Raw genomic sequence first — 12,500 nt, 5'->3', positions numbered from 1 at the left:
CTAGAAGAAGATTTTTTGAGTACATACCTTGCGAAGCCGCCATGTTGTCAAGCGCCGGTGCTGGTTTAGAACGGCAAACTGGAAGCGAAATACGGTTTTACTTTGATAAAAACAAGCCTAGACTAAAGTTTGGAAATATGACTTACAATAACTGTAGAAGTGGACTAAAATTAAGCGCTCTTATGTCTAAAAACTTTTCTTCAAAACCACACGTGCTTGACCTTCTGCCTTTTGTTCAACTGGAACGCTTGCTCTCCAGTTTCCTGTTGCTAGGTGGTATCCAAGCACGTGACCTCTAGCTGCAAAGGGCCTATTGAATTCCTTGAACTCAAAGTGAAGAACCTTCAGGGTCAGGTTGTTGATCTTGAAACGAGTTTAAGTGATTTTTCTTTTCAGAGCCAACATGCTGTTCGACTCCTGCCAACTCTCGTTCACCATCATCGTGCTGCAGTTCGATCGAGGAGACAAAATGCAGCCCAGACCTCGGATCGACGACCAGAAAACGACAAGTGGTAGCTAAGTGCAAGGAAGTTTTAGATTCAATCAGTGACATCTCAGACAAATATAAAGAATCAATTGCTTGCGTTCTAGGAAACAGTTTTATTTATGGCGATGATGCTCAGAGAGAAAATGTGAGAAACCACATCTCGGAGGTCGTAAATATTGTAATGGACTCAAAGGGGTCGAAAAAAGGCTTTTCTGAGCTTCTGTCCTCAGAAACACACACTCGTGTTTTCCAGAGCATGAGAGTTCCAGATTGGGTGCTGCTGTATTTCAAGTTGCACACCAAGCTTCCTGATTTAGCATGGCAGACGCTGCTCAATTTGACCCAACTTGGAAAGACCGGGGTAAGTCCATAATTTGAGTAAACGATGAGTGACATCAAAAACTTTCGTTCTCTTTTTCTATTTATTGTTCTTAGTTTTGTGTACATGCTGCTGCTTTTTATTTATTGTGATTTGCTCAACGTAATGGTTATGTATTTTCAAAAAAATTTAAATTACTATCATTTAATACTTTTGTCAAGGTTACTTCCAAATAAAAAATGTGTCTAGTATTATGAGTTTCACAATTGAGCATTTTCAATTTTACTCAGAGTGACCTTAAAGCCAAAAGTAAAGTACCCTATTTATTCGATTAAGCGCCCACCCTGCATAAGCGCCCACCCTGAAGGTAGAAAAAGTTATTAAGCATCCAGCCTCGAATAAGCGCCCACCCCCAAGAACAAGATTGCCTGACATCCATCCAGCAAGCCCTAACAGCTTCTCGCGCGGCTGGCCCATTTATTTGCTGATGTTACGCTGTCGGATGTTGAGGAGGCAGCACCAGAATGTTCACTTATTGAGCTGAGAGACAATGACATTGAAGTTGATTGAAAATTATGATAGCTAAAGAGATTTCTGCGAAGACCAAACAATGAGTTGTTAGTCCTGGGCATACGTAAACTGAACAATGAACAGTGACAATTTATATACTTTAATATTTTGTCATGTTTTGTTACAAAATAAACTTTTTACTTACTGGAAATGGTGAAAATTAATTTTAATAAGCTCCCAGCCTCGAATAAGTGCCCACCTCGACTAAGCGCCCACCCTGAAAGTCCAAAAATTAAATAAGCACCCTGGGCACTTAATTGAATAAATACGATAATCACAATGGCCAAACACAATGAATCAAATGTCGTAATATCATAAGGAACTGGCCAGAAGCAAGAAAACACAAGTGGCCAAATCGCAATTAGATTTATTTTTGCATTTGACTGGCTTGGCTGAGAGGGTGGTCCAAGATGACTTGATAAGAGATGATTGTATATAGGAGTGAAATATATGCTTCCATTAATAGTTTCCTTCTATTTATCCTTAGCGATCTGGTGATGCACCTTTACTTCTTTCAAAAAATGAAATCAAGGCTGTAAAGAAGTTAGTATTTTCTGTTGTGCGGAAAACGCTGAAAATTGGTAGAGTTGATGATGCTGACTTTGAAGCGTGTGATGTGGACCTACAATCTGTTCTTGTCTGGGCCATACGAGAACAGCGCCTTCATTGTTGTGACACTGAGGACCTGGAATTCAATGTTAAACTTGATGGCCGTCCTCTTGGTGGTGAGTGTATCAACAACATATTTTAATACCGGGTGTTTTATTTCTCTGCCTAACAGTATGTACTGCAGTATTTTTATTATGGTTGTGTCATTCTATGGGTAAACAGTAATATGTTATGAGTATAATTTTTGTAATAAAACTATTTATTTTTTTGTATTTTGTATTCAAGGTAAAAATCAAGTGGCTGTAGGTCTGGCACCCATTGATTTTGCCAATAAAAGTTCTGAGAGTGCCTTGTCAGTATACCCTATTGCTATAGGGAATTGTAAAGAGAACAGGTGAGTGACTACTGTTGTGCCATCATGAACAAATTTAAAGTTTTTAAAAACGTACAAGGCATTTTGTGTTTTTTGGTTAAGAATTAAAGCAGGGATTGAAATGTTGCTGTAAAGAAAAGAAACATTCGTCCATGTATCTACCAATCAGTTATTTAAGATGTAGTAGAGACTCTAGACAAAAAGACTTCCCTTTCTTTCATGAGCAGCTTCAATTGAATTTTGTGATGAATACTTTTTTTTTTGGTGTATTTCATTCTTTCAATTAAGATGAGTTTTAACATATTTTCTCTTTGTCCCTATTCTTATATTAGGGCAAATCTAAAGCAATTGATTAGAAATCTTAATTGCCAGAAGAATGTCATAAGAAAACATGGCATTGTTGTGGATGGGAAAAGGTACAACATCTCTTTCACAGGTAAATAGTTACTTAAATTAGACTGATAAGAAAGGGAATGAATTTTGAAATGCTATTATTTAGTTAATGGGACATTTGGTATTTGTAAATTCTAATTGGAAAAAAAATAAGTTAAAACTAATTTACAATTTTTTACAGGGAACAATTAATTGTTCAAAATAAGCGACGGTAAACATTGTTTGATAATTACTTTAATAAATCTTTATGGCACTGTTCAGTAGCTTACATTTTGCTGTGTTCTAAATATCATAACCATCCTGCCATTAAATAGGGTAAGGGTTAAATCAACATGAATGCCATTGGTTTATTGGGAAATTGGACAAACTTATACAGTATGTAAAATGGTCCTTGCATATTGTTTTGCCTCAAACATGTATTATGAATTGTTTCCCCTTATATGACCTTAAGTGACTCTGGACTACAAGGCTTTGTTGCTTCTCCTGAACAAAAAAGACGATGAGGATTTCCTCCTTGGTGGCAAAGGCTATGGAGTACAGTGTTGTGCATTTTGTGATGCAATAAGGGTAAGGTTTTATATATTAAGTTTGATTGTAACTGCATTAATTAACACCTACTTTAATTGAAAACTGCATTTTCGTATAGGGTTCAGTGACTATCTGTTTCAATCATGCCAATTATGATTTAGTACTATTATTGTCAGTAATATACAATGTCCTTGTATTTGTTTGAATTCATAAATCCTAATAAACAATGTTAAGACAAAGAATTTTACAGATATCATTATCCAGTAGCTCTACAGCTCGTTGTGGAAAAATTTGTTTCTTCCAGCATTCCTAATGAGATCAATATTTATACTGTCCATAACTTTATTTTAGGCTTGCACTTGCCATGGAGTTGCTGCAGATGAGACATGCCTGGATTGTTTAAGATCAAAAGCTAACATCGGAAGGTGAGGGTGTTGTGAGCACAACCGACTGGTAAATATAAAATAATAGAAATTTTCAAGGTCAACGTAAGCAACTTTGTTCGTTTTCAGGGGTTCAGGCCTTCGAGATGATCTCAATTTTCTTCTGGAGGAAGACTTGAGCAGCATAAATCTTTGCTCTCTACATTGTGAGATGCGAAATTGTGAGCAGCTTCTGGGCTCATTGGGTTTGTTTGCCTATCGAGTTGGAACCCTAGACAAGTTGAATGATGCCTTGTCTGAGTATGGGCCTGAAAACTGTAGAGGTTTTCCTAGAGTAACAGTTAAAGAATGGAAAGGACAACAAACAGGAATAGAGAGACAAAATATACATGTTGCATCTTTTTCAGGTACTGTCATCAGTCCTTTATTCAATTGTTAATCACCAACATAATGCAATCTGAAATATGCCAAAAGAATGAGCCCATTTTCAGAATGAACATAACTTTGTGAACATAATTGCTTACAAAGTCCTAGGAAACAACTTTTTTTAATTTTCACTCCATTTGCTATATGAAGGTCATGAAGTAGTATGGGTACCTGTGCCTTTTAATGACATTGATACAAGGTTGGTGGCCGGTATTTAAAGTCAAATTAAATCCTTTATCAGGTTCGATGGAGAGAGAAGTTCTTAAGAACTTTGAAGAAATTGTAGCAAGGTCACTCCCCCTTGAGAAAGTTGCCCATTACTATGAGGAATGTCCTGGAGCTGCAAGAGACGTTCTCCTGAACTACGTCACCTTTATTGAACAGAGGATATCGGTGGGTTGACTTATAGCAAGATTTTAAATATTTTATATTACTGAGCAGAATTTAATGCTTTATATCATTTTAATACACATGAATTCAGTTTGGGTATTGAGGTGACATCTTAGGGAAGAAATAATTAAGCTTTACAAGAGAAACAATGTAATTAACAGTGTCCTTATTTGTAGTTTGCAGATGAGATACTCCAGAGGGGAACCTTTGTTAGAGACTATGGTACGCGGCAAGAAACAGTTGACCTCAATGACACAAAAGGTGAAGGGACATCTCAAAGAAGCTCATTACCTTACTATTTTTATAAATTATTCACTGAATAATTTTTTATTGACTCATCAACCTATTCAATATTCATAACAGTTCCTTTCTCAAGATCTGAAATTGTTCTTAATAGAGCTACAGTTCAGTCAATTAAGTATTCTTTGCCTAAATTTTCAAGTTTGTCATTTTATTTGTAATCTTATTTAATTTTCCTCATGCTCGTCCACCTACATGTTTGTTTTGAATTACACCTACCTATTTCATGTTTGTTTACCTTGGCAAACTATTATTTTAAGGGTTCCTTACCAGTTGGGATTCTTAATGGTTTATGTTGTACTTGAAATATTTGTCTGTTTATTTACAGTGTGCCCAATTAGCACATTTAATAGTGCTAAATACATTTGACATTTAAATAAAGTTATTGCTGTTATTATTATTATTATTATTATTATTATTATTATTATTATTATTATTATTCATGATTATTTAAGGTAAATTTCATACATTGTAATCCTGGTGTAGCTCCTTTAAGCAAGAAACTTTACCCACACAAAGTCGTCTGTCTCTCAACCCCAGGCTATGAATGGCTGGAAACAAACTTAATCAGGGAAACCCTGGGGTGCTCCAGACTACAACATTTTGGTCCATTTTATTCCTATTAAATGTTTTTACTGACGATCTGTTGGATTCTTTCTATGTTTTTGGCTGTAAGAACTAAAAGTATTCTTGGAGAACCTGAAGGAGAACTGGGTTCATAGACAAAAAGAAGTAGATGGAAGATTTCTGGAGCTGGAAGAACAGTGTGGCAATCAGGAACCCCTACCCAAGAAAAGGAAAAGAGGGAAGAAGAAAATACTGGAAGACCACACTGATCCCTTTGCAAATTATGCAGCCCAACTTCAAATTGAATTTTTTGTCAAGGTAAACTGATAGCTAACTTTAACATACAAGTAGGCTACATACACTCGATTGAGTCATTCGCTTGTAAAAATCATTGCTTGACTGGAAAATCAGTGTCGTTCAACAACCCACATTTTCAACTGAAAGACTAGCAGTTTTATTTATGAAGAAATGAAAAGTTTAGCTGCTGTAACTTTATTTAACTAATACTTAACTGTTGTCAGGTTTGCTGTGATTGGAGGGACATTGCCCACACAATGCGTGACAGGGTCTTTGAAGACCATGAAGAGCAATTGATTGATATCAATGATGTCAAGGTATTATTTGTTATATTGAAAGCAATTATTATTCTCTTACGAAGTTCTTGTGGCCATAGCCCTTGGTCCATATTTGTGCACTTACTTAAACTTTTCTAGATTTGGTTTGAATTGACTGAAAATGGCAGGTTAGCACCTTTATGAAGTAAGCTAGAAAACAATTTCAATCATGGCTTTTCTACACCTGAATGCCAAAGCTGTATGTTATTGTCAAAAACTACATGTACATGCTTGTCTGTAGTGTCAAAATTATTGCGTATAGAGTTAAAAATGTTACAGGTAAAGAGGGTTACCCGTCAATGATAATGTAATTTCTTATTACATTCTTGTTTGGTTTTTTTTTTTTTTGCTGTACTTTCTAGTGCAAGGAGTGGGGCTTTTTGTTGAAAAAGCTATTTGGTGTACATCTTGGCACTGGTGATTATGGGCACCTTGTCATAGATCACAGTGCTATGCTCCTACGGCACTTCAGGTCCTTCTATAAATATTCTGGCCAAGGATTTGAGGCTTCTCACAAGCTACACAGGCAGCTGTATTCCAAGGCAACAAATCATGATTCATCTGGACCTGGGCAGTCATGTGAGTTACAGGATATTGTATTATTATCATCATCCTTGTCATCATTATCATTACTGTTATCAGTAGTAATTAAAATTATTTTACTTTTTATAGTCCAGTCACTGTATGATTACTCCTTAGAGTGTGTCTGTTGAGGCCATAATGATTTGGAATCAAGTTAAAATGAAAGGAAAATAAATTGTAATATCACATAAATTGGGTTTGAAAACAATTTTTCTTCCTATAGTGAATCAAATTCTCACGCACTGGTATGCAACCATGCTGCTGTCATTGAGGTATTCATTCCAACAAGCTGAAAATTGCATTGTGGCCAGTAAGTATTGAAAACCGAGTATGTATCATGGATATTTTGTAATACTAAATCAATAGATTAACTCCTTGGGTGCATTTTACACATGGAGTTAAAAGCAAACCAAGGAAATAAACACTGAATTTAGTTACATGAATCTTAATGCAAAGTTTATGACATAATTGTGTAACATTAGCATTAATTGCTAGCATGCAGAGTTAATTGGAAACAGGTATGGTTTTCACTCCCTCAATCACTCTCTTTTCTTTTCTTTTTTTTTTTTTTTTTTCATTCTTAGGAAAGAAAATATTTACCTACCGTGGATGTGGCTGGAAAAGTGCTGGTCATGAAATGAGATCGTGGACTGGAGCTATGAAAACTTGGGTTCAAGTAATCAATAATTTATTTGAGCAAATGTTTGGAAGTGACTTCCTTACATACTGCTATGATAAAGACCATGGCACTAGGGTTGGGGACACGGTGACTTCCAGTATTTTAGAATACTGCCATGATCATTGGGAAAGTCAGTATGGTGTCCACATCCATCCACAGCCACCACAGGATCTTTCCGGCAAGTGTCACCCAATAGCTACCAACTTGGTTTCAGATACTGACATCCTGAATGAGCCAACCCCACCACAAGATCTTTCTGGTAAGTGTCACCCAATGGCTACCAACTTGGATTTAGATGCTGCCATGCTGAATGAGCCAGCCCCAGTACTCAGTCCAGAATCTGAACCAGCTAAATGTAACTTGGAGTCTGTCACTTCTCATTCATCTCCTCAACCAAAGGCTGCAGTTATCATTGAGGATCAAGGTGAGACCATCTTGCCACTAACTGCCTTGCAAGTTGCAATGGCCAAAGCTAGCACAAGAGGTGAAGACGCTGCACTACACAGTTTACTTCCACCACTGGCAGCAAGAGCTTCCTTGACACTCAGGCCAGTTTATGGTAAAACCTCCAATACAGATCCCTTCTTGGTAACAGAGCGTCCCTGTGAAAGTGACATCCAGAGGGCTCAGAAAGTTCTGCGTGATGCTAAAAGGGCTGGCATGAATCCTACCGGTATTGACATTGTAGGCAAGGGTCAGTTTTCTGAGAGTGCCCTCTCTATCCTAAAACGCTTCTGCACACTAGCTGACACTACTCGCAAAGTATCTGCAGAGGCTAACTGGCTTTCTAAAATGAAATGCTCATCTGAAGATCTTGTGCGATTACAAGATGCCCTTTGGCATCATCCTAAAAACCACCCCATACTAAAGTATGGTAAGAAGGGATTGGATTCCACGTCATACTCTGATCTTGTTGAGGAACGGTATATCGATAGCTTTGTCATTGATATATGCATCAATAAGTTTTTGGATGACGCCAGAGAAAATGGTAAGAATGACACTGTGTATTTTCCCACAGAGTTTTATGATTGGATGAGCTGCAATGACAAGAATTTCCAGCAGCTGCAATTAAATGAAACAACAAAGCACCTCCCAAATGTCCATGATTTGCAGCAAATTCTAGTGCCAGTTTACATGCCTAACCATTGGGGCTTAATCTTTGTTGATTTAGCCCAGAAAGAGATGTACTTTGATGATGGCCTGCAGTCAGCAGTTCCTACCATGTCCCTTCCATCAGTCAAGAGGTTATTAGAGTTACTCTCTGAAATGTACCCACACCATCCATCTTTCCAAACAAGGTTTTGGAAAAACTATCCAATGTTTCGGCGATTTGGTATGCCATCTCAGGCACCGGTTAACTCGAAAATGATTGGCGTTGGAAGCTGTGGGATTGGTGTGATCATGGCTGCAAGGGATATGATTCAGAATGGGTCTTTGTGCATCAACAACTTCCAGTGGAGATTTTCTGATATGGATCAACACAGGAAAACTTTAATGTTGCAGATCCTTGACTGGAGTACTCCATAGAACCAAGGTGTCCTACACTATTCTTCCTGTCTTGTCTAGCCAATCCCGTTTAAACTGTGGTTATATGAAGGCACAAAATCTTTATTTAGCTAGTTCTGCCTCTCTTGGGTAGTCAGTCCTGTTTAGGCTGTTGTTATCTGAAAGCAGAACCTCTATTATTTATGTATATTTTTTAACCAGTTCTGTCTCTCTTGGGTAGTCAGTCCTATTTGGGCTGTTGTTATCTGAAGAACAGGACTTTTATTTTATTTTAATTTATTATTTTTTGTTTACCCAGTTCTGTCTCTCTTGGGTAGTCAGTCCTGTTTGGGCTGTTGTTATCTGAAGAACAGAACTTTTGTTTTATTTTAATTTATTTTTTTTTTGTTTACCCAGTTCTGTCTTTCTTGGGTAGTCAGTCCTGTTTGGGCTGTTGTTATCTGAAGAACAGAACTTTTATTTTATATTATTAGGTTATTATTATTTTTACCCAGTTCTGTCCCTCTTGGGTAGTCAGTCCTGTTTGGGCTGTTGTTATCTGAAGAACAGAACTTTTTTTTATTTTAATTTATTATTTTTGTTTACCCAGTTCTGTCTCTCTTGGGTAGTCAGTCCTGTTTGGGCTGTTGTTATCTGAAGAACAGAACTTTTATTTTCACCTGGTTCTGTCTCTCTTGGGTAGTCAGTCCTATTTGGGCTGTTGTTATCTGAAGAACAGGAATTTTGTTTTATTTTATTAGGTTATTATTCATTTATTTATTTCTTTATTTATTTTTTATTATTATTTTTTACCCAGTTCTGTCTCTCTTGGGTAGTCAGTCCTGTTTAGTCTGTTGTTATCTGAAGAACAGAACTTTTATTTTCACATGGTTCTGTCTCTCTTGGGTAGTCAGACCTGTTTGGGCTGTTGTTATCTGAAGACAAAGACCTCTTTTTTTTTCTTTATCCCCCCACTGTTTTTCCACCTCATGGTCCGTACCTTGTCGTGGTGAGGTGGCTTGTGTGCCTCATTGACCTGTCTGAAGCAAATCTAGTGGAAGATTCAGTCCCTACTAATATACTAAATCAATTGAACGGTAGAGGCCAGACTAAAACGGACCATCCTTTTTTTAATGCGTTTCTGTAAATTTCAAACAAATTTTAATCAGTTGGAATTCTATATGCCCTTGTCTGAAGTGGACGTCTTTATTACATCCAACAATCACTTCAAACCATTAAGCTGATGAGAGGATACCAAGGCCTTTTTACAAGAGATGTCAGAATAGGGGCCTGGCATAATAGACCGAAACAAAAGGAGGTGATGTTAGTTTTTTCTGCTTACCTTTCACAAAAATTAATGTTCTGTTTGTTTATAATAATATTGTGATTTCTTACCCTGTCCTGTTTCTCTCGAGCAGTTTCTTCTACTTGGGCTGTTGTTTTCTAAGGGCAGAACTTTATTATAATTATATTTGTTTTATCATCATCATCATCATTATCATTAGTAGTGGTATTATTATTATTTCTTTTAACTCAGTTCTGTCTCTCTTGGGTAGTCAGTCCTATTTGGGCTGTTGTTATCTGAAGAACAGAACTTTTATTCTATTTTAATGTATTATTTTTTTTGTTTACCCAGTTCTGTCTCTCTTGCGTAGTCAGTCCTGTTTAGGCTGTTGTTATCTGAAAAACAGAACTTTTATTTTATATTATTAGGTTATTATTATTTTTACCCAGTTCTGTCTCTCTTGGGTAGTCAGTCCTGTTTGGGCTGTTGTTATCTGAAGAACAGGACTTTTATTTTATTTTAATTTATTATTTTTGTTTACCCAGTTCTGTCTCTCTTGGGTAGTCAGTCCTGTTTGGGCTGTTGTTATCTGAAGAACAGAACTTTTGTTTTATTTTAATTTATTTTTTTTTTGTTTACCCAGTTCTGTCTTTCTTGGGTAGTCAGTCCTGTTTGGGCTGTTGTTATCTGAAGAACAGAACTTTTATTTTATATTATTAGGTTATTATTATTTTTACCCAGTTCTGTCCCTCTTGGGTAGTCAGTCCTGTTTGGGCTGTTGTTATCTGAAGAACAGAACTTTTTTTTATTTTAATTTATTATTTTTGTTTACCCAGTTCTGTCTCTCTTGGGTAGTCAGTCCTGTTTGGGCTGTTGTTATCTGAAGAACAGAACTTTTGTTTTATTTTAATTTATTTTTTTTTTTGTTTACCCAGTTCTGTCTCTCTTGGGTACTCAGTCCTGTTTGGGCTGTTGTTATCTGAAGAACAGAACTTTTATTTTATATTATTAGGTTATTATTATTTTTACCCAGTTCTGTCCCTCTTGGGTAGTCAGTCCTGTTTGGGCTGTTGTTATCTGAAGAACAGGACTTTTATTTTATTTTAATTTATTATTTTTGTTTACCCAGTTCTGTCTCTCTTGGGTAGTCAGTCCTGTTTGGGCTGTTGTTATCTGAAGAACAGAACTTTTATTTTATATTATTAGGTTATTATTTTTTTTACCCAGTTCTGTCTCTCTTGGGCAGTCAGTCCTGTTTGGGCTGTTGTTATCTGAAGAACAGAACTTTTGTTCTATTTTAATTTATTATTTTTGTTTACCCAGTTCTGTCTCTGTTGGGTAGTCAGTCCTGTTTGGGCTGTTGTTATCTGAAGAACAGTACTTTTATTTTATTTTGTTTATTTTATTATTCACTCTTTTCTTAATGTTTTTTTGACCCAGAGTTGTCTCCCTTTGTTTGGGCTGTTGTGTGTCAGAAGCTGATAGCACTCTTTATTTTTATCATTTACAATTTTGTGTCCATTTCAGTCACTTTAATAACGTGGCAACTCTTTCAGGTCGCAAAGCAATGCAAAGTTGACTGTTGTTAGAAAAAGTACTTATGAGGTACTAGAGCTGTTGGTATTTTTGACAAACAAACAAATTGTGTGGAATCCGGTAGAGGGAGACTGTTCCTTTTTGGATAGGTATTTTCAATCAAACTTGCACTTTTGAAATATAAAATCTGAGTGTCAACTCTCCGTGGTTAGTGCTCGAAAACAGTTCTGGCCACCAGATGACCTCAAACTCTCTGGTTAATCTTCCTTCGCCCGGTCCGACAACCATTTGAATTTTCATGGTGGGAGAAACGTTGGCAGTCCCACGTCTTGCTCTCTCTTTGGCTGCCTCCAGTGCTTCTCTAGCATTTTGCGGTTTGTTTCTTTCCTCTACCTCCGTGTTTCCCAGGTAAGTTTTCTTAAGCTTTAAGGGAACAGCACTTTGTTGACCGAGGGCAGTTACAATATCATTTAGGTCGTGGTCTCTGTAGAGGAACACATTGGACTTCTCTCTCCAAACGGGGGGACGTAGGTGCCTCTTTTCTCTGCCGCTGTTCATAAATGCATTTGGCATGTCAGCCAACAAAATTTGGACGTACTCTTCCGGCACGTAGTACCTTTCAACGCGACTCCATTTACCTAAAACAAATAAAGATATTGTACAACGCTATATTCATCATCATTTTGTCGGGTAGCATCATTGGTTCTTGAGAAAAAAACAATTTACCGCTTCGATCCTATTCGCTAGTTTGGAAGTTTCTAAGTCAAGAGAAGTAAGATACTTATAGTAAAAACACAAGAGTCACTCAATTGCCACACGGAAATTTTTCGATACCGCTGAAGAAATAGAAGTATATGCAAGCATACTTACCAGCGGCCTTTGGATGTAGACAGGAATTGATACTGTCCACAATGCCACTTATCCACTGTTTGTAGCTTGAAGACCTTTGCCCTCTTCTAATTCTTGGAGGAAGC

General features: G+C 36.9%; 2 protein-coding genes and 1 pseudogene across 2 annotated transcripts in view; 1 reads left to right on the top strand and 2 right to left on the bottom strand.

Annotated features, from left to right (window-relative positions):
* LOC138029438 (uncharacterized) overlaps positions 1–43 on the bottom strand; it is a 2,020-nt pseudogene extending 1,977 nt beyond the window's left edge.
* Positions 1–8,747, top strand: part of LOC138029437 (uncharacterized) — a 17,570-nt gene extending 8,823 nt beyond the window's left edge. The window contains 15 exon segments of the mRNA XM_068877175.1: positions 300–391; positions 394–848; positions 1,864–2,101; positions 2,271–2,379; positions 2,691–2,794; positions 3,203–3,318; positions 3,631–3,704; positions 3,792–4,069; positions 4,330–4,481; positions 4,655–4,739; positions 5,455–5,663; positions 5,867–5,959; positions 6,322–6,538; positions 6,765–6,851; positions 7,126–8,747. Coding sequence (XP_068733276.1) covers positions 300–391; positions 394–848; positions 1,864–2,101; positions 2,271–2,379; positions 2,691–2,794; positions 3,203–3,318; positions 3,631–3,704; positions 3,792–4,069; positions 4,330–4,481; positions 4,655–4,739; positions 5,455–5,663; positions 5,867–5,959; positions 6,322–6,538; positions 6,765–6,851; positions 7,126–8,747 — 3,931 coding nt within the window.
* A 2,554-nt stretch (positions 8,748–11,301) lies between these two features.
* Positions 11,302–12,500, bottom strand: part of LOC138029436 (uncharacterized) — a 1,357-nt gene continuing 158 nt past the window's right edge. The window contains exons 1-2 of the mRNA XM_068877174.1: positions 12,397–12,500; positions 11,302–12,164 (exon numbers count right to left, since the gene is read on the bottom strand). The exon at positions 12,397–12,500 is cut by the window's right edge and continues 158 nt beyond it. Of these exons, the coding sequence (XP_068733275.1) occupies positions 11,686–12,164; positions 12,397–12,500 (583 nt within the window). The 3' untranslated portion in view covers positions 11,302–11,685. The remainder of the gene's footprint in view (positions 12,165–12,396) is intronic.

Source organism: Montipora capricornis, chromosome 13 (genome assembly GCF_036669925.1).
Source record: "Montipora capricornis isolate CH-2021 chromosome 13, ASM3666992v2, whole genome shotgun sequence".
NCBI lineage: Eukaryota > Metazoa > Cnidaria > Anthozoa > Scleractinia > Acroporidae > Montipora > Montipora capricornis.
The sequence above is the reverse complement of the archived record's forward strand: the minus strand, read 5'-3'. Positions and strand labels throughout refer to the sequence as shown.